This window comes from Thermobia domestica, chromosome 13 (assembly GCF_964235325.1).
Source record: "Thermobia domestica chromosome 13, izTheDome1.hap1.1, whole genome shotgun sequence".
NCBI classification, from domain to species: Eukaryota; Metazoa; Arthropoda; class Insecta; order Zygentoma; family Lepismatidae; genus Thermobia; species Thermobia domestica.
The window spans coordinates 91,661,320-91,681,443 of NC_137466.1; the positions used below are offsets into that span (position 1 = coordinate 91,661,320).

Consider the following 20,124-nt stretch of genomic DNA (forward strand, 5'->3'; position numbering starts at 1 on the left):
TTATCAGGCCAACCGTATTCATACGGATCAATCGGGCAAACCCGATTCGTACGGGTAAGAATACAATATCGGTCCAACAGGCGGTCCAGAATCGATTCTATTTTCCGAGCCTTAACGAAAATGCACAATAGCCAGGCACAAAATATCAGCACATGATCATATTATTATTATTATTATTATTATTATTATTATTATTATTATTATTATTAATAATAATAATAATAATAATAATAATATATTAATAGGAGAGAAAAATTGGTTATTCTTGTTTTATTTATCTGCTTATTGGTTTGCAACACCCAACTCAGAGAATAGTTCCAGCCTTCATTGTTTACCCTGGCGACAGGGAATGCGGCTAAGCTTTTGTAATACCGGCAACACCCAACTGGTTAACAGACCACACGTGGCTGGTAATAACAATTTGACATTATTACTGCTGATTAGAAAACTTGGTTTAGCTCTGGAAACAACTACAATAAACTTCCAAATGTGCTAATGGAGTACCCTTTCGGGGGCCTGATTCCATATCAGTCTTAGCAACATTTACGAACTGCAACACAACGCAGAGTATACGTTAAGATTTTTTGGTGACAAATCACAAAAAAAATTAGGAACTTTCTGTCAGAAAAATAACTATTTATGGTTCTGTTAAGTAGTTTGTGGACTATTGGACATTATTTATTACAAGATTCGCAGAGTAACGCAACGAAAAAACTAGAACACACTATAGCGATTATCGCAAATAAAATATGCATTTTGAGTTGCGTGAAAGCAAACACGTACGCAATAAGAACTATTGCCTTAAAAAATGTCTTATGTCCCACGAAATATTATCGCATGATTGAAAATGGTGGCTATTATTCCTCATGCAAATTTTTATAACGATTGCATTATTAGTTATACAAGATTTGTACAATTGTATTCTTCTTTTAAAATCATAGAAGAAGATGACAATGATTGAAAAGACGATGAAGAAGAAAAACACGATGAATGAAATGTAAGGATATCTGATGAGAGACGTATAAAACTATCGTAGATACTTTTGATATAATTAATTTAGATTTTCTTCAGCTTTTAATATTTTAGGTAAGATATTTGCAGTTATATATAATTACAGTCTATGAACGTACGTAAACATGCAAATTCTTTGGCTTTATAGTCGTAAAAAATAGGTAATTTCAGAACTATTCTATAGTAAACAACATATTAAGAGTTGTGTTCTTAAATAATTACACAATAAAATAACCAATTTATTCTTGAAATAGTTATTGTAATAAAACTGGATATACTTAACTCTGAAAGGGATATATGGTGAACTTTCCAATACACGCTCCAGCTGGGCATGGATAAGTAGGGCTGCTTTAACGTAGAAAAGTGCAGTTTTACTATACGGATTCACAGATTGTAAAATGTATAGGAACATTTGCGGAAGTCCGTAATTTGCCCATTTTATGTCTAGAAGAGCGTGCAGTTTTACTACACGGATCCATAGTATAAGTAGTAGTAGAAGCAGGGGTAGCAGTAGGAGTTTTAGAAGCCCCACTGGGGTTCGTTGGGTTCAGTTCTAAACAAAATGGGCAAATTAAAGACTTCCATATTTTTGGGGGGTGTACAATCTGTGGATCCGTATAGTAAAACTGCACCGAGGAGAGAACCCACGAAACCCCTGCGGGGCTTCTAACCCGTTCTTACTAGTACTACTAATACTTTTACTCATACTACTACTACTACTAAAACTATGGAACCTTATAGTAAAACTGCACTTAAATGGGTATAGTAAAAAAGAATAGGGTACGGTAGAGTGATATAACAATAAGTTGGGTAGGGTTAGTGTAGGAAAGTTGAAATTCATTTTGTCAAAATTAATTGAGTGTAGTCTCTGTGTGTCCTAGAGTAGAATAGGAGGTATTTTTTTAGAAAGGGGGGGGGGAAATTAGTGAAAAAAACAGGATGATTTACAAGAAAAATGAGTTGATAGTGTTGAGAAAATATCGTACACAATTTTTTTGAAAGCAGTAGGTAAAGGTAAGTGGAAGTGATTGCCCATTTTATGTCGCGAACAGAACCCAATGAACCCCTGCGGGGATTCCAACCCCTTCCTACTACTATTGCTACATATACTACGGATCGTAATTTAACGTATCGCAGGAAACCACAAAACAACCGAATCAAAATTGAATATCGGAAAAAAGTAGGTGAAAAAGCTGCCCATGTCCCCCCCAAAGCAAAACATTAGCCGAATAGGGTAGGGTACACTTTAGTGATATAACAATAAGTTGGATAGGGTTAACTTAGGGAAGTTTGGATCAATTTTGGTAAAATTAATGGAGTGTACTTTCTTCTGTCCCTGTAAGGATATCAGGGTGCTGGTTTAGTTTTGGCACACGGCATTTTGGAAAATTTACATGTAAAATTCAATACTTTGCATGAAGAGACATATTTGTAAGGAACAAATTTCTGCGGGTGATAGAATTAAATACAAAATAATACAGCTCTATTTTAGGTTTATAAGTGCAGGGTACAAGTGCTTTATGACACATAGAAGCGAGTGAATATGAAAGATGACTATATTAGATACTATTTTCCACCGGCATTGTTTTTCTCCAGAGCGTACAGAAGCTGTATATTATGTTACGAGTGGAGCGTTACTAGTATGGAAGCATGACAAGTACTACATAACATATAGGGGCCAGCATTTAATTGTGCTATCTGTTTTAGGTAAACATAATGGTATTGTGATATATTCCGTGCGGGTCAAGTTTAGGCATTCCACATGAAATAATTGTTGAAAAGTTATAATTCTTTCATTAATTTCCTTCGTATTGTCCTTGCGCTGGACGACATGACATTATTCGACCTAGTACAAATGAGGTTAAAGGAGGGAATTAGAAGTAATTATTGAAAAATTAAAGTTCTCTCACAATATGCATATAGATATAGCGTCTAGACATGTGTCATAAAAACTACAGTGCTAAAATCATTAACTTGTACTAGATGGGAATCAAAAATAGGGCGAAGCTGGTAGGCCTGCGCCGGGGTGCCTCCGAAGGGAGCACGCGCGTCAATGACGGTGGGTATATGTGTCAGCGAAAGTGCTGAAAGCACATGAGTTTCCTCAATGAGAACAAGTTTCTGTAGCACTTGTAATGGCTTGACACTAGTAAGGCTACAGTTGTAGATAAAATAAAACACACCTTTTGTACACTGTGCAGAAATACTACGTCGTCGGTAAATGGTATCTAGTGCAGTAATGCTTCATACACACTCACTCACTTTAACTGTCTACACATTTGTAATGATTTTACGTAAAATTCAGCTGTATAACGTGCTATTTAATATTGTCGCCCGCAGAAGATGGTTTCTTATAAACATGTCTTTTCATGCGGAGCTTATGTATTAGTAATTCAAATTATAAGCTTCCCGAAAGAAATAGAGTTAGTTACCAAATCCGACGAAGTTCTAAATTGCATAATTAAGTGGAGCATAAATAGGTGGACTTCCTCCTTATCTACAAATGTCAGAAATATGTCAGACACAGTTGGTGTTTTGATGTGGCAGTGGAATGTGTATCTTTTAAAGATAACGTTGTACTTTTTAGGAAACTAAGGAAAAGTAACCTAAGCAAATTGAATGGAAACTACTTATAAAAGGCTCAAATGTTACGGTTGGCCTCTGAGGTTTGGTGATCTATAAATGGAGACATAAGCAGGGTGGATTGATTTAAATCAGTCTGATTTAAATCAAGATTTAAATCACTTGATTTTTTAAATAAAAATCGTTGATTTAAATCGAATTCCGAAATAAATTAATTTAATGTGAAAATAAGTAAAATCCCGTTTATGTTCTGTTATTTCTTTATGGAAGTTAATAATCATAATACGATGAGACTCAAATGTACAGTATAGTATGAAAACAAGTGTCATGCAGGGGATGATTAGGGAAAATCCCGTTTTGAACAGGTAACGGAGCAATCCTATTTTCTTCTTTTCGTAACATTGGGTTTGGGTTTTAAAATCGTTAACTATTCCAACGGGGAAATCACCATCGACATTTAAGAAAAAAATTCCTTTTTGTGCGTGTCTGTTTGTTTCCAGATAATAGGGCGTATTTAGAGGGGTCCTATCCCCTCCATTTTTTTGTTAATTTTATAGCTTTAGGCGAAATTTGTGTATTTCATGCGGCAAGCTAGTTCTGAGTTTTTAAAGATAGGCCCTTGCCAAATATCAGTAACTTTTGTGATAAAAGGTGTCATTTTGATAAAGAAGTTGTACTTTTTCCTTAATGCTTAACCTTTTAAATTATATCACCTATTATTAGGTGATAGGGTAGAATCTTCATTATTCGATTAAAAAAGTACCAATAAGGCTTTTTGCTTAGTTTTCTTCAAGACTGGAGGCATTTTAGAACACGTTACATATGTTTTCACGCCTTTCTGCGTTGAGGCATAGTATGTGATGACGTCATAAATTTAAAAAGATATTTTGTTATGCGTATTATTGTTTTTTGGTGGCTTACATTTTGCATTCAGAAAACTGAAATTTTGCACACGCGTTCAGTGCACCCCTTAATAATTTTCAGAGATAGCTTTTTTCGTGACTTTCCCGCCTCAGATGGAGACATATGAATGGTACCGTTTGAAAGGCTGTTCTATTCTGAAGAAAATGATGTAGTAGTATGCTCCTAGGATAAATAGGGATGTCTCAGGAAACTGTTACCTGAGATCCTGTTTTATACGGGAATCTGGGGTATTTGGAGAATACTATTTTTCGCGGGCTTACTTTTGCACCTACAATTGAAATTTGCACATTTACTCAATGCACTCAGTGTTTTTCAGATTTGTTTCAGATCTCTGCCTTAAAACAGGGGGACGGGTCCACAGAGATAAGAATTTTTTTAAAAAATATTTTTAACAGAAAATTCCTTTTTTCGTGATTTACCCGCCCCAGATACACGATGAAGACATTTGAAGTGTACCGTTTGAAAATTTGTTTTATTCTGAAGAGAATAATGTACAAATCATGATCCTAGGATAAATAGAGATGTCTGAGGAAATTTTTATATTACATCCGGGTCATCTGGGGCATTGTGGGGATGTTCTTAGCTCATTGTTAAATAGTTTCGTTACCCTTATTACTCAAGATAGAAGCTTGAAATTTTGTACACACATTTAGTACACACCTTAGTATTTCCCAGTTGATTTTGAGATCTGTGCGTTAACACAGGGAAATCCAGAGGGGATCAAAAATTAAAAAAAAAAAAAAAAAAGTTTAAAAAATTGCGGATTACTCTCAAAATTTTCTGCTTCAGGGACATGATAGGGAAATGTGAATGTTACCGTTTCAAAAGCTGTTCTATTCTAAGGAGAGTGATGTAAGTATCATGATCCTAGGATGAATAGGGATGATGCTGTAGCTGCTTGACTGAAAGTCTATAATTTACCTTTGAAAAGAGCTATAATTTAAAAGAGTTAAGAAACATTCTTTGGGATTGATATAGGTTAACGATTGGGGATAATTCAAAGTTCAACCCCAATACTTTCACTTAAATGGCATAATTAGCATTTAATACTAACTCCTAATGCTTTTTCTTCAGTTCGCGACTTGTAGTATACGAGAAGAAAGATTTAATTTAAATCAAAAAAATCGATTTAAATCAAAAAAATCAATGAAAATGATTTTTTAAAAAAAATCATGATTTTTTTCCACCCTGGACATAAGTGATTTTGTTCACGCATGCGAAAAATTTGTGAAGCTGTAGCTAACGCTCCTAGAAGAAAATATCTAAAATCGTGGCCTAATACGATTAACCCGTTGGAGAGAATGGTAACCATTTCTTCATGTTTGACTTTTCATTTTTGATAATGATACTGTGCTTCTCGTTTTATTTGTGTGTGAAAAGTGAATTCTACTAGTACAGTTGAGATACTTGACAAATTAGACAGCATATTCCATATTTTTGGTTATCCTCGTACTTTGGTTGCTGACAGTGAATCACAGTTTCAGTCTTATTCCTTTAAAATTTACTGTCAAAGATAGAGGAATAAAACTGATATATTCACCTCCGTATTTACCTAGTAATGGGTTAACAGAAAGGGCTGTACAAACAGTTATAAAACTATAGAGAAAGAAGTACCTGCAAAACAGTTGTAAGCTAACAGATCAACTAGTTGGGAGAAGGCACGGTGGCTCAATGGTAAAGCACTTACCTCTGGTGCGTTGGGTTCCTGGTTAGATCCCCGGTCAAGTAAGTGTGTGGTGGACAACATTATGTCCGTGGGTTTTCTCTGGGTACACTTGTTTCCTCCCACATTCTCATTCCAGCGATTCTTCCATCATCATTCATCCATCTCCCTTGACCTGAATGGCAGAAACGTGGGACGTTAAACTGAAAGTTTCATTTTTCATAACTGGCTGAATACAGAGTGCTCTTACACATTGCTGCCACTAGAAACAAGCTTGCTCTCTCTCCTTATGTATTCAAATACGTTTCTAACACTTTGTATAACAGTAGCTTATCTGTTTATCGAAGGATAGTGAGATTAATGACTGAGAGCAGTCTACGCGGGACACTAATAAATCCAGTAGTATATCTAAGATCCAAATAGATGAGTCATAACTAAAGATTTATTAGTATGAGTTATGAGATTTTAGAGGGAAAGATTAGAAAATTCATAAACAACTGATAGTCATTATAGATTCAAACATATTCGAAGTGTTAGTACAAGGAAAATTTTGGAAGGTACCTATGATCAATTTGTTCCAGACATTTCCTGCAAGTAAAACCTCTAAAATGCCAAACGTAATTCTGAATAGGACAGTGAAACCTTCTAAAGAAAATCTCGATCACAGAAGACCTTCAGTGCCACAAGAGACTGATAGAATACCTGAGGGGAGTAGTCACCCACAGTAGTCTCAATGTCTTGTATATAGCTTACTGATGCATAGATTGCAAAGAGAGCGAGAGCCCCAAATCGATAATCATATAAGTTAAAAGGGGAGTGAGTTGTTAATAATAGAAATTGAGCAGAAACTGTTTAGCAGTTTGTATAATAGCAGGTAAAAGAAGAAACTTTATAGGTTTGGACTCAACATGATGGATGTTTGGGTAAAATGTATTGTTTCAATTTAACTAGTTAGTGCTGAAAAGAACATCTTTTATTTTATTTATTTATTGTTTTAGAAACCAAGATAAGCTACTTATAAACATGCATTCAACAGCTTTTAGCACGATATTAACCCATCCACTTTGTCTAGAAGTTCGCTGATCACTTGCGTAGGAATGGATTGGCCACAAAGACTCATACCATGATCTGCATTATCTCGAAACCTTATGCCATGTGAGGGTTTACTAGAGTCGTCTTCATATGCTATATGATTACTGGCTTCGTAGCACGTCAGGATGCCGGTGTATTCATAGAAACCGGCAGACCTGGACGATCTCAGGTACAAGATGAGTGATATAATTCGCAACATTCCAAATGAGCACTACAAAATGCAGTTCTCGGATTTAGAAGAAAAGGTTTGAACGTGAATTTTCTCCAGATGGAGGTTTGACGATAGACCTAATCATTATCAAACATAAAATTTCCAAGTTTACGTACTTGATTTACTTGAAATGTAGCTCTTGCGTTGGAAATTATAGGATTATAGATTCCTACAGAACTTTCAAGACATCATGTACAGCTCAAAGTATGTCGTTTCTTTACGTATTCGTTTTATGTCTTTGGCATAAGTCAATAGTAAGAGTCATGTAAGTTGAATGTTGTAGCAATCATGTCAAAGGAACGACAAGTACACTGCATTTCCGAGTGGTTACGGAAGTCAGACTTAGGTGAAAGGGTTTTAGAGTTTGTAAATTGTAAGGAATCAGTTTCAACAGACGTATAAATTTATTATAACAAATGACTAAACAAAGAACATATGTATATATAACAATAACTAACAAACCGATTACTTTAAGAAATTGTTCCATTCGATCACGCTTTAAATGTCTGAAGGTGAATGCACATTATTATTATATTTTCTCATTGATTTGATAATTTAGAGTAGAGAGCCTGTGACACATCCGTAAGGTGTCTGGACCACAACCACCGATTTTGATGAAACTTCGTAGACTAATAGGACACCTTGCAAAACTAATGTAATTAGCAGTAATTTGTCAAAAAAAGCTGTACTTCCTGAGATACAGTCGATTCATTAAAGATGACATTTGTCGTGATATCTCGAGAACGGATCCACTAAGATCAAGCAAACTTTGCAAGCCATAATAGATACACGATAACTTTAAAACGAAATCAAAACGAATTGTCTGCACCTGCGCAGAATGCGGAAATAATTGTGCGTATGCGCATGTCTCGAAAACGTGAAGACTGCAATATATTTTTCTCTTGCTTAGTTTGAACTACATGACGAGTATAACATAATGCAAGAAAAAAAACTAGACTCAAAGGTGAGCGCTTTCAAGCAATTGAGGGGAGATGATGTTGGGGTGGTCTGCCCCCGGACCCCCGCCTGTAGTTACGCACTCTGTCTGGCTTCTCAGTCATAAATTTACATTACATCTGTGTTGAAGTCATATAGTTAACGTTAATAGTCGCCATATTCGGGTCATAGTGATATCAAGTACCGTACTGTAAGTCATCAATGTTGCACAACAGTAACACAGTATTAAGAGAGCGTAAGGATAAACTATGAGGCCTATAGTCGCAATCTATTGAAACTAGTGGTAGGCACAAAAAACAGGTTTTCGGTTTTTTAGGAAAACCGAAACCAGGTTTTGAAAAGTTTCAAAAACCCGATTTTTCATCGAAACCGGTTATCCGTTTTTTACAAAGCAGGTTCGGTTTTCTTCGAACCCGGTTCCGTATTTTTTTCAAAATTGGTTCTATTTCTGACCAGAATAGTATCCGTTATTCTCCGGAGATCGATTCCGTTTCCACAGAAATAGTTTTATGTTTTCCAAAAATTTTCGCAGAAATCAGTTTTGGTGAGAAACTGAGCCGGTTTTTGGAGAAAACGAACCCGGTTTCGGTGGAAAAACAAACTCGTTTTGGAGGAAATGAAACCGGTTTCGGTGGAAAAACCGAACCGGTTTTTTGTGAAAACCGGACCGGTTTTTGGAGAAAACCGAAATTCGTTTTTTTCGGATTTCGGTTTTTATTTAAAAAAACGGTTTTGCCAATCCCTAATTGGAACCAGGCTATACTTTTTGTGACGAGACTGTTTCACGCGACGGGATAGACAACCGCAATGGTCTCGTCTCATGGCCACACTAAATATATATAGAGGTAACCCTGTGGGCCATGATTTTGCAAGTTCCTTTGAAGCATAGATGCCTGCATCACACTGACGTGTTCCAATAGACCGCGACAATAGGCCTGATAGTTTATCCTTACACTCTCTTAATACTGTGTTCCTGTTGTGCAACATTGATGACTTACAGTACTTGATATTACTACGCCCCGAATATGGCGACTATTAACGTTAACTATATGACTTCCACACAGGTGTAATGGAAATGTATGACTGAGAAACCAGACAGAGTGCGTAACTAGAGGCGGGTGTCCGGGGGCAGACCACCCCAACATCATCTCACCTCAATTGCTTGAAAACGCTCACCTTTGAGTCTAGTTTTTTTCTTGCATTATGTTATATTCCTCATGTAGTTCAAACTAAACAAGAGAAAAATATATTGCAGTCTTCATGTTTTCGAGATATGCGCAGGTGCAGACAATTTGTTTTAATTTCATTTAAATGCTATCATGTATCTACTACGGCTTGGAAAGTTTGCTTGATCTCGGGGGATTCGTTCTCGAGATATCACGACAAATGTCATCTTTAATGAATCGACTGTATCACAGAAACTACAGCTTTTTCGACAGATTCCTGCTAGTTACAATAGTTTTGCAAGGTGTCCTATTAGTCTTATCAAGTTTCATCAAAATCGGTTGTTGTGGCCCAGACACCTTATAGATGTGTCACAGGCCTTTTAAGTTCCAATTACCTTGTCAAATTACAAGGTTCGATAGATCAGTTCAAACAACGTAAGTTCGTAGATAGCAGCACCATAGCCAGTACAAGTCATGTTCATCATATGCAATGTTTCCATCTCTATTCTGAATCACAACTTTTTTTCCCTCAATAACACTGTAATGTCTCATATTATATTTAATTGTTGCTTTAGGTTTCATCATGGCGTATTTATCACGAAAAGATGTTGAGGAGTTGAAACCGACCATTGACAAGACCGTTCAAAAGTTCTTAGGATTTAATGAGCCTTCCCTGGTTACGGCTGCCATCAACTGTCTTTGCTCAGGTTATGACCGACGGAAGACCACAGGTAAGATACGATATTTGTCATTTGACATGTATTTCAGCATGAAATAGGCATCTCGGCTTGTATATAATTATTAGTAGATATAATATATTCAGTTCAATGTGTTGTATGGTTTCTACAGGTGTGAAGTAATAAATTCTTCATGTTTATTCGAACATTTAAAATATTGATATTGTATGTAAACGTAGATTGGATGTATCGTTGAAAGTATACATAACTATAAAAGAATAATTTTCCTGTTCTGTTTCGATCTGAAGATGGAGTTAACTCGCTGAAGTGAATTTAGGAAAACGCAACTCTTGAATGAAATACTTGGAGGATTAAGAAACAGAAATTAATGGGTAGAGTTACATAGTGCTGAACATACAATACGGTGAAACACCGAAAATGATGCAGATAAGTTAGATCAGATGTCGTTCTCCGATATTGCTTCATAATTTAAATTAATAATTGTTGAGTGAATCAGTACACTGATGCAAAATATTGCTAGATCTCAATAGTACATTTACTATTTTTTAGTGCTTTTTAAACATCTAAAGGTACAATACAACGATGTACCTTACCAACAACAAAGTGATTTCTGACATTTTTTTAAATTTATTTTTTATTCCTTAGGGCTCCATTTGCCACTGCTGTTGTTTGTATCTTCAGGACTTTATAGAGCAGATGCTACTGCTTGTTTTTCTCTGATCTCTCTCTACTTTTTTTTTCGTTTTGTCTTCTCTCTCGTATTAGATTTTTTCTCCTTTATCTGGGGGCGAGCACGTTACCTTATACTTTAAAACGAGCCTGTAATCTCACTTTCTTATTTTGTTTCTATATCTTATTATTATTATCTTTTATACTCACTTTTCATCATTTATTGTCTCACTTAGGTTTCACCTTCGCTTGCTGCGTTCTTAATACGTATGGGCTTTCAAACAAATATTCATTTATTTCACATAATTATTTCAACTTATTCACTACACTTTTACACTCCAGTTTTTTGTCTGGTTTTATTTGCAAATAGGGTCGCGGTGGCTCAGTGGTAGAAGGTTCATCTCTGGTGCGTGGGGCCTCTTGTTCGATCCCAGGTTTGCCAGGCGAGCTTTGTGGTGGACAAACACCGTATCCATGAGTTTACTCGGGAATCTTCCATTTCATCTCACTTCATTCCACTATTTCATTCATTCTCATTATCACCGTCTCCTTTATCCTACACGGTATTACCGTGGGACGTAAAATTTTAAGATTTCATTTCTTTGGAAATATGACCATTTATTTTCACTATTTCAGATTTACCACTACAATTATAAACTATTTTTCATCACCATTTCCTATTATGCTTCATTTTCAAAACTCTCACTATTGATTTACATACACAACTTTAATATTATTTCATTAATATCACGAACACTATTTCGCTAAATACATTTACACTAACCCCATATACATAAATTTGCTAATAATTATTGATTGACATCAAAATTATTAATTTAGTCTTGAAATCCCTTGTTTACATTGTTTTACTTATCATGTTTGTAGACAATTTAAGTTGTACTATGAGTTTTTTGTTTTTTTTTTAATATTTTTTCATGCCGTTGCGATCACGTGTTTTAATACTTTTTCAAATGCGTCGAAAAGTATATCATTCATGCTAATTTCTCATAGGTAGTTCCTTTTTTCTTTAATATCTTATTGCTTAATAAAGTACCACAATAAAATACCTTAATAATATAATTGCTTACCACAGTTCTACATCACGTGTTCTGGTTCTTGAGTTTCTCTACAGACAGTACATCGATATTTTCTACATTTAGTTTTTTTCTTTTAGAATGTGTTTTAAATGGTCCATGTCCTAATAAAAATTCCATTGTTTCTTTTTTCATGTGTTCTATTTTCTTTTTTATATCTAATATAGGCATGTGTGTTCAGTTTAGACCTCTTTCGAGTATTTATCCGCCCGTTATTTTATATATCTTTTATCAATTTATTAGATTGTTCCTCACTTTCCGGTATTTTCCCTATGATTTGTAGATTTTTAATTATTTTTTTTCCATGATCTTATCTAATTTCTCAAGACCAGTAGATAAGCAGGCTCTTCTAATGTTAGAATATTTAAGCTTTCTATCGAAGTTATTCTGATAATTTTATTAGTTCCTGGCTCTATTTATTATATGCCCTTTGCAAAAACTCTGGTCCTCATACTCCGGAACAGTAAGTTTAATGTTTGCATTAAAACTGTTTTATTGTATACAATTTTTTAATTCTATCAGGTGATTTATAATCTTTCTTAGCAAAGGTTAACATTTCGTTTCCTCTTTTTTGGCTTTTTCTGTTACCTCTTTTATAGGTTCTTGATAGTTTAGAGTTTCATCCAACTACAGTTCTAAATATTTAAAGTTCTCTACTCTCTCTATGTTCTTGTTATTTATTTTAAGAATTAATTTCTTTTTTTAATTTTATACCAAATATCATATACTTTCTTATTGTATCTGACAATTGTAGTTTATGTTTGTTGCACCATGTATTTGATACCTCTGACACTTTATTTTCCTTATTGCCAATTTCCCTTCGTGATGACCCTTTAATTACTATTTCGATATTGCTGCATATTCGATTATTCCCATTGTTCCTTTTATGTGTACTATTAATTCTAAACAAGGTTTTATTACTAGATTTCACATTGTGGGTCCATAATCTAACGCTGTAGGGATCCTTTTGTGCTTTTAAGTGTTGTACTCTGATCCGGGAATTGTAATATATTTATTTGTTTCTGTACAATGCCTTATCATTCTTTCCTATAGGGGCCGAGGTGGCTCAGTGGTAGAGCGTTCACCTCTGATGCATGGGGTCCTGGGTTCAAACCCTGCTCCCACCATATGAACCTTGTGGTGGACAAACACCGTGTGCATGGGTTTTCTCGGGTTCTCCCGTTTCCTCCCACTTTCTTCGTTCTATCATTTCATTCATTTCTCACCATCACCTTTAGTCTAGCCGACATTACGTGGGACGTAAAACTCAAAGATTTCTTTTTTTTATTTCCTATAGGATATTGTTTGAATTTTCTTCGACTGGTTGAATAGAATTGGTCACCATAAGTTGTCGAGTGCGCCACTTATGTCTACGAAAATAGTATACTGGGTCTTTCCTTCTTCAATTAATTCCAGTAATCTTCTAATAGCTGTCTGTGTAGGCTTCTTTTTGCTAAATCCATACTGTAGAATAAATTTATCTATTTTTCTATTTTTATTTATTTTCTCAACCAGAACTCTCTTAAATAATTTCTCGATTATGTTTCAATAGGCATATATCTATATGATCTCGGATCATTTGTTTTTGTCTTCTCTATTTTTAAAAATAACTAAGTTCATTTCTTTCCATTTGGTCATTATTTGTCTTTTTTGTAAATACATGTTGAATAATTGAACAATTGAAGCAATTGAATTTGATCTTAAATAAATGTGGTTGTACATACCAGATCAGTTTCATTGTGTATCGTGTTTCTAAATAATGTAGGTATTTATATATAAATTGCAACTTTTAAAAACTAATTTTTTCAACGAAGGAGGAAGACACCTCCCTTCAGAATAATGATCATTTATTAATTGTATACTATGATCAGAAAATTCTACAATATATCTATTTAAGCTGAAACATGAGATATTTCATTTTTGGACAGTAGTCAAACTTCGATTCGATCATTGTAGAAACTTTACATAGCGTCCACATCACATATACTACCTGACTAGTTTTTTGCTTTTGAATCTTTCGTATGATTGTTATTTATGTCACTAATATTATGTTATGTCCCAGTGAATGAATTATGATATAAGGAGAATTTTAATTAAGGTAGTTATTTTTTTCTTAAATTTCTATTTTGTTTTAAAAAAAAATGCACTTTATGTCATAATTTGGGCTTCTTTATGACGTGGGTATCTTATACCATGAAATTACAAAAGTAACGTTTGATTTCTTGAGATTGATCATTTTTAAATTATTATTTTATTCACTATCATAGAATTAAATGCCTTTCATTAATGCTATAGCTTTTCTTTCTTTCCAGTTTTTTTTTCTCAGTGGATAGATACTAGAACTCCAGGTACTAACAGTATCATTAATTACTAAGTTTATGGATATTTTTTTAAACTGTATACAGATTATACAAAATAAGGTGGTCTGTATTCAAAATACAGACTGGTTCGGGATGAGATTCTAAGAATTTGAAATATAGTAGTGAAATAGCTTCTATCTTAAAAAAATATGGTACATAACGATATAATAAAATAAATTCTGTGTTAGTAGTATTTAAATAAATTTTTCTTATTGATAATACATTAACTTTTTCATTACTGGTTAAGAATTCATAGAATAGTCATAAGATTAACTTTATTGAAATTGTCTCTGTATTCGATTTTACTTAATTATATTTATGAAAACTGGTGAGACAAGTCTGTACGTCCTTTATTATTAAAGCTCAAATATATTGCATGGATTCCTTGTTGTTACATATTGTTCGTACTTACTGCAGCAACAAACTAACAATAGTAGTAAAACAAGTATTTTTTTCTACAGATAAATTGGCTGCCCTCTTGGATGACCGTAAGGCTGCTCGATTGGCAGATAAGATTTTTGACTTAGTAGAGGATGTTCGTGGTTCACATAAATCATCAAGAAAACGCCATCGCGATGAAGAGAAAGATGACAAAGACATTAAGCGTAGCAAAGTTAAGATTGAGGAAGCGAAGCCAGCCCCTCCACCAGGACAGCCCAGCCCTGGACAGCTTACAGCTATGCAGGTACGACCGTCCTTATGTCAAGTGAAACGTCTGTTTATTCGTATTCTTTGTGGTTGGTCTGAAGATTTAATTCTCATATATTAATAATACTAGCGGAAATGGCATTCTTCGCACGGATAGAATAGATTTATGGAAAACACTTGAACTTCCTTAGGATACGTATTTCAATTAAGGTGTAATTGCAAAAACTCTTAAGGTACTTTTTTGGCATAACTTTTGAACGTTTAATATGTCGGTTAATCAATGTAACATGATAAAAACTCTTGAGGTAGGTGCTATGTTCCGTAGTTCATTTCAATCGGGTAAGCCGTTTTCTATGATGCGATCACAAACAACAGACAGCATTTATTCCAGTATCCCGAAAGATATATAAAATTGCCCCTTCGCCTCCTCAAAACTGGAATTTTGGAAAATGCAGGTCACGTGTCCGCTTATTTGTAATGAGAGTTTCATTATGTACAGAGTGTCCATAGTGTAGAGGGTCCAGAGTGTACAGTTATTCCAAAATTCATTTAAAAGATTTCAACCATTTCCTCTTGATGCGAGTACAGACAGACAACATCAGTTTCGATGCGGAGGAAAAAAAAATAATAGAAGATGCCCTTGTCACTTTAAAATAGCAATTTTCATAAACGTTGGTACACGTGTCCGCTTATTTTTAATGAAGAATTTATGTGTCAAGTTTCATTTACCTAACTTCAGGGATTCATGTAATATCCTATTCTGGCCGAAGAGTTTGAGTCAGAATTTGAAAAACCCAAATATGCTCATGCGGATTTTTTTGGATTATCTTAATTTTTTTGGGGGGGTAAAAGTGTTTAAATTTGATTTATATATGAAGATAACATTGTCATGTTTTACAGCAATTTTCTGTTCACTGGCACATAAAGACTTCCATTTTTCTATTGTAGTGGCTGACTTTCGTGCTTCTCTGGTGTTTAATACTTATTTGTTTATTTATTGAAGTTTAGCGCCCCTTTTTAATACCGAGGCTATATTCAGCGTGAACCTGTAGCTTAAGGTGGAATCCGAAATTGTTTTGAATTTCAATGCACTCCCACTGGGAATCGAACCCGGGACCTCGTTCATTAAAGTCGCATACCAGCGACTACATCAGAGAGATATTCAGTATTTTTGAGTGTATGAGGAAATCAGTATGTTGGTTAGTTAAACTTGTTATCCTTCTCCAAATTCAGTACACTTAAACTTTCCATGGCTGAAGGACAAACTATTTAGAAACATAAGAACAGTCAAGCTGTATTCGTTTGATAATATAGTTAAACATGTTCCACTGAAAAGAAGCTAACTTTCAGAAAATAGGTATTTTTAAGAATTAACTATTGTAGATTATAACTTATTCATTTCTAATGTAGAACTAGTTACTGCCTACGTTCCAGCTTCTATCTTATAAATAATATATACCAACGATACCTTGTGGCTACAGTATATGATTAGTGAATGCAACGTCGGCGCGAGAGACTTGGCTTCAGTTTCCTGTGAGAGCACTTGTGGTTAGATTCCATATAAAATTGTAAGTTCATCTCTCACATAGCCTAGGTGCAGAAAGGGATATTAAGCTCCAAACAAATCAACTAGATAACAGATTATAAAAATAGAATATAAAAACATTATATGTAATAAGTATCTGAGTTTGCCATTCGCACTCCATGATTTAAATAATGTAATTTTAATCTGCCAATTAATTTATTACAAGAAGATATGACACATTCTTTTCTCCTTTCTATCTTCCATCTTTGAAAATAGTCGCAGATAAATTCATCAGTTCCGGAGAAACAGGAACTTCCGTGCCGTTTCATCCCTACTGGTTATTAGTTCTGAATTCACTAACAGATTGATCCTACTGCTGGGCTCTGATCACCAGGAAGGAGGATCATATTGTGGTTATATTTTTCTTCTGCCTTTTTACACTTTGCAATATGAATGCAGTCTTCATTTGGTATAAATTCATATGAAGTTTCTTAGATGAAAAAGACTTCGAAGAAGTGGCAAAATAAAAACAACTGAGTCAAGCTTGTTTTACGTGATGATGTTGAATTTGAATTTTGATTTTCTTCTAACTCCCTTCTGACTCCCACGCTAACATGACATTCACGGCCGTGAACTTTTCCAGGCCGAAAATCTACTGTTGTACGTACCAAAAATGTTCAAAATCGGTCGAACAATTTTTGCATGATACTGTTGAATTTCAATTTTAAACATGGTCAGTCGCTTGACTCCTTCGTTTCTATGCTGAAGTGAATATTTGTAGCATCATTTGAAGTTTGCCACACACACTTCGTCATTCATGTCCCGCGCAGAATAATTGTGGGCCTATGTAAATTTCCTCAAGTTGAAGGACTAACTTTCTGGCAAATGTGTCCCAAACTGATCAGACCGTTTTTGGTTGATGCAAGCTACAAGTTTGAATTTTAGCCACTCCAATGCTCTCCTCATTTGATCACCATTCTAAAAATAAATACATATAAAGAAACATTCCGAGACCTATCTATTCGCCAAGACAGTCCAAATCGATAATTCCGATCTAGGCCACCATGTTCTGGAAATTTTGTTATTGCCTGTTGCTTTAAAGAGTTTTTAAAAATGAAAATTGCGTATATTATGTATAAAATAGTTTGTATGTGTGTGTGTGTGTTTGTGTATGTCGGTGGGCAGAAATTCATATAGAAAAGAGACACCTTAATCCATCAAATTCGGTATACAGATAGATCTTTATCAGATCTAATCGTGTACGAAGCCGTTTTTTTTCGATTTTTGGTTTGGGAAAAGGGGTCGGGGAGGTTAGAAAGTTATGCACGTTTTTACCAGATTTTTCTAAGAACGCCTTGCAATATACAACTTCCATTATTGTTAAACATCCAAGCTATGCTATACGTAAATGTCGGAAGTCTTAAAGGAGGGCTTTGTCTATCTGTCTGTCTGTCGACGGGTATCAGAGCAAAAACGGTAAATAATAGCCAGATGCTGTTTTTTGCAATCTAGTCAGTGTCTCAAAAATAACTTCTAACACTTCTGTTAACTTCTATTCAAAAAGAAAGTGTGTAAAATTAGCCAATTCCGATTTCAACGTTTATCGCGATAGAACGAAAACGGTAACAGTGAGAAACTGTTTTTCGCAAACGATTTAGCGTCTCAAGACACGTATCATGACTATCTCAAATCTATATTATAAAATTGAAAGTGACTATGTTTGTGACTCTTAATCTCTTGAACCGCCCGACCGATCTCGATCAAATTTTTGACGTAAATACGGTTCTGGATTGAGAGTGTTTTTAGCTATTCACTTTGACGGTAGAACTTGGAGGAGGGCGAGTTAAAAAAATATAAATAAAACAACTTTTGAACGAAACGACTAATGTCGATTCAATTTTCAACATAGATGAGGTTCGAACCTGGAAGTTTTTGTCGTTTCACTTTGACGGTAGATCTTAGGGGAGGGGAAGAGGGGAAATATACGAAAATGAATAAACTTAGTAACTCTTGAACCACCCGATCGATCTCAATCAAACTTTCAACATAGATAGGGTTCGGGCCTGGAATGTTTTATTCATTTCAGTTTTACGGTGCAACGTAGGGGAGGGGGAAGGGATGTGTATATATAATGTGTGTGTGTGTGTGTAAAACAAATAAATGAAAATAAAAAAAAAATGAAATGAAATGAAATCTTTGAGTTTTACGTCCCACGGTTATGCCGGTTAGGCTAAAGGAGACGGTGATGATGAGAGATGAGTGAAATGGTGGAATGAAGAAAGTGGGAGGAAACGGGAGAACCCCGAGAAAACCCACGAGCACGATGTTTGTCCACCACAAAGTTCACTTGGCGGGGGCTGGGATCGAACCCGGGACCCCAAGCACCAGAGGTGAACGCTCTACCACTGAGCCACCGCGCCCCCCATGAAAATAAAAGCGACTGTGTGACTTCATCACGCTTAAACCACCCGACCGATTTTAACTAAATTTTCAACATATATCAGGTTCGGACCTGGGGTCGTTTTTATCATATCACTTTTACGATGGAACGTAGAGGAGGGAGAGATCTATAATAAAACTTAAGAACTCTTGAACCACCTGAACGATCTCGATAAAATTTTCAACAGGTTCGGGCCTTAATTTATATATATATATATATATATATATATATATATATATATATATATATATATATATATATATATATATTTACTTTGACGATAGACCCTAGGGGAGTGGGAGGGGAAGGAATATTTATATATAAAAATAAATAAAACTTAGCTCTTGAACCACCCAACCGATCGCGATCAAATTTTCAACATAGATGATGTTCGGTCCTTTGCATCTAACTTTGACGGTGCAAAGTAGGGAAGGGAGAGATACATGTAAAAAATAAAAAATAAAATGATTGTCTTTGTGACTTCATCACTCATGAACCTCCCAACCGATCTCGATCAAATTTTCAGTAGAGATGAGATTCGGGCCTGCAATGGTATTTATCTATTCACTTGAAGATAGAAATTAGGGGAGAGGGAGCTAAAACTAAATAAAACTTAAGTGTTGAACCAAACTATTAATTTCGATCAAATTTTTAACATAGATGAGGTACGGGCCTGATTTTTTTTTATCATTTCACTTTGACGGTAGAACTTAGGGGAGGGGGATATATATATATATATATATATATATATATATATATATATATATATATATATATATATATATAAGGATAAATAAAACAATAACTCTTAAACCACTGGACCGATCAAATTTACAACCTAGATGAAGTTTAAACCTGAGATGAATTTTATTATATCACTTTGATTGTGTAATTTAAAGTTGGGGAGGGGAGAGACATTTAAAAATGATCGAAAATGACCGATATTAGTGTCGAATCTATAGTGTTCGGGGCCTCTGAGATGAACAATGACATTTCTGATGCCGTGCCCCGCAACATCCGGAGGGGAGAGGGATATATAAAAATCATTGAAAATGACCTATATCAAAGAGCGCTTAAGTAATA

General features: G+C 34.9%; 1 protein-coding gene across 1 annotated transcript in view; it reads left to right on the forward strand.

Moving 5' to 3' along the window:
* The first annotated feature begins 928 nt into the window (after window positions 1–928).
* The window catches only part of Prp3 (pre-mRNA processing factor 3), a 54,097-nt gene continuing 34,901 nt past the window's right edge, over window positions 929–20,124 (forward strand). Inside the window, exons 1-3 of the mRNA XM_081736084.1 lie at window positions 929–1,086; window positions 10,183–10,338; window positions 14,890–15,113. Of these exons, the coding sequence (XP_081592210.1) occupies window positions 10,191–10,338; window positions 14,890–15,113 (372 nt within the window). The 5' untranslated portion in view covers window positions 929–1,086; window positions 10,183–10,190. The remainder of the gene's footprint in view (window positions 1,087–10,182; window positions 10,339–14,889; window positions 15,114–20,124) is intronic.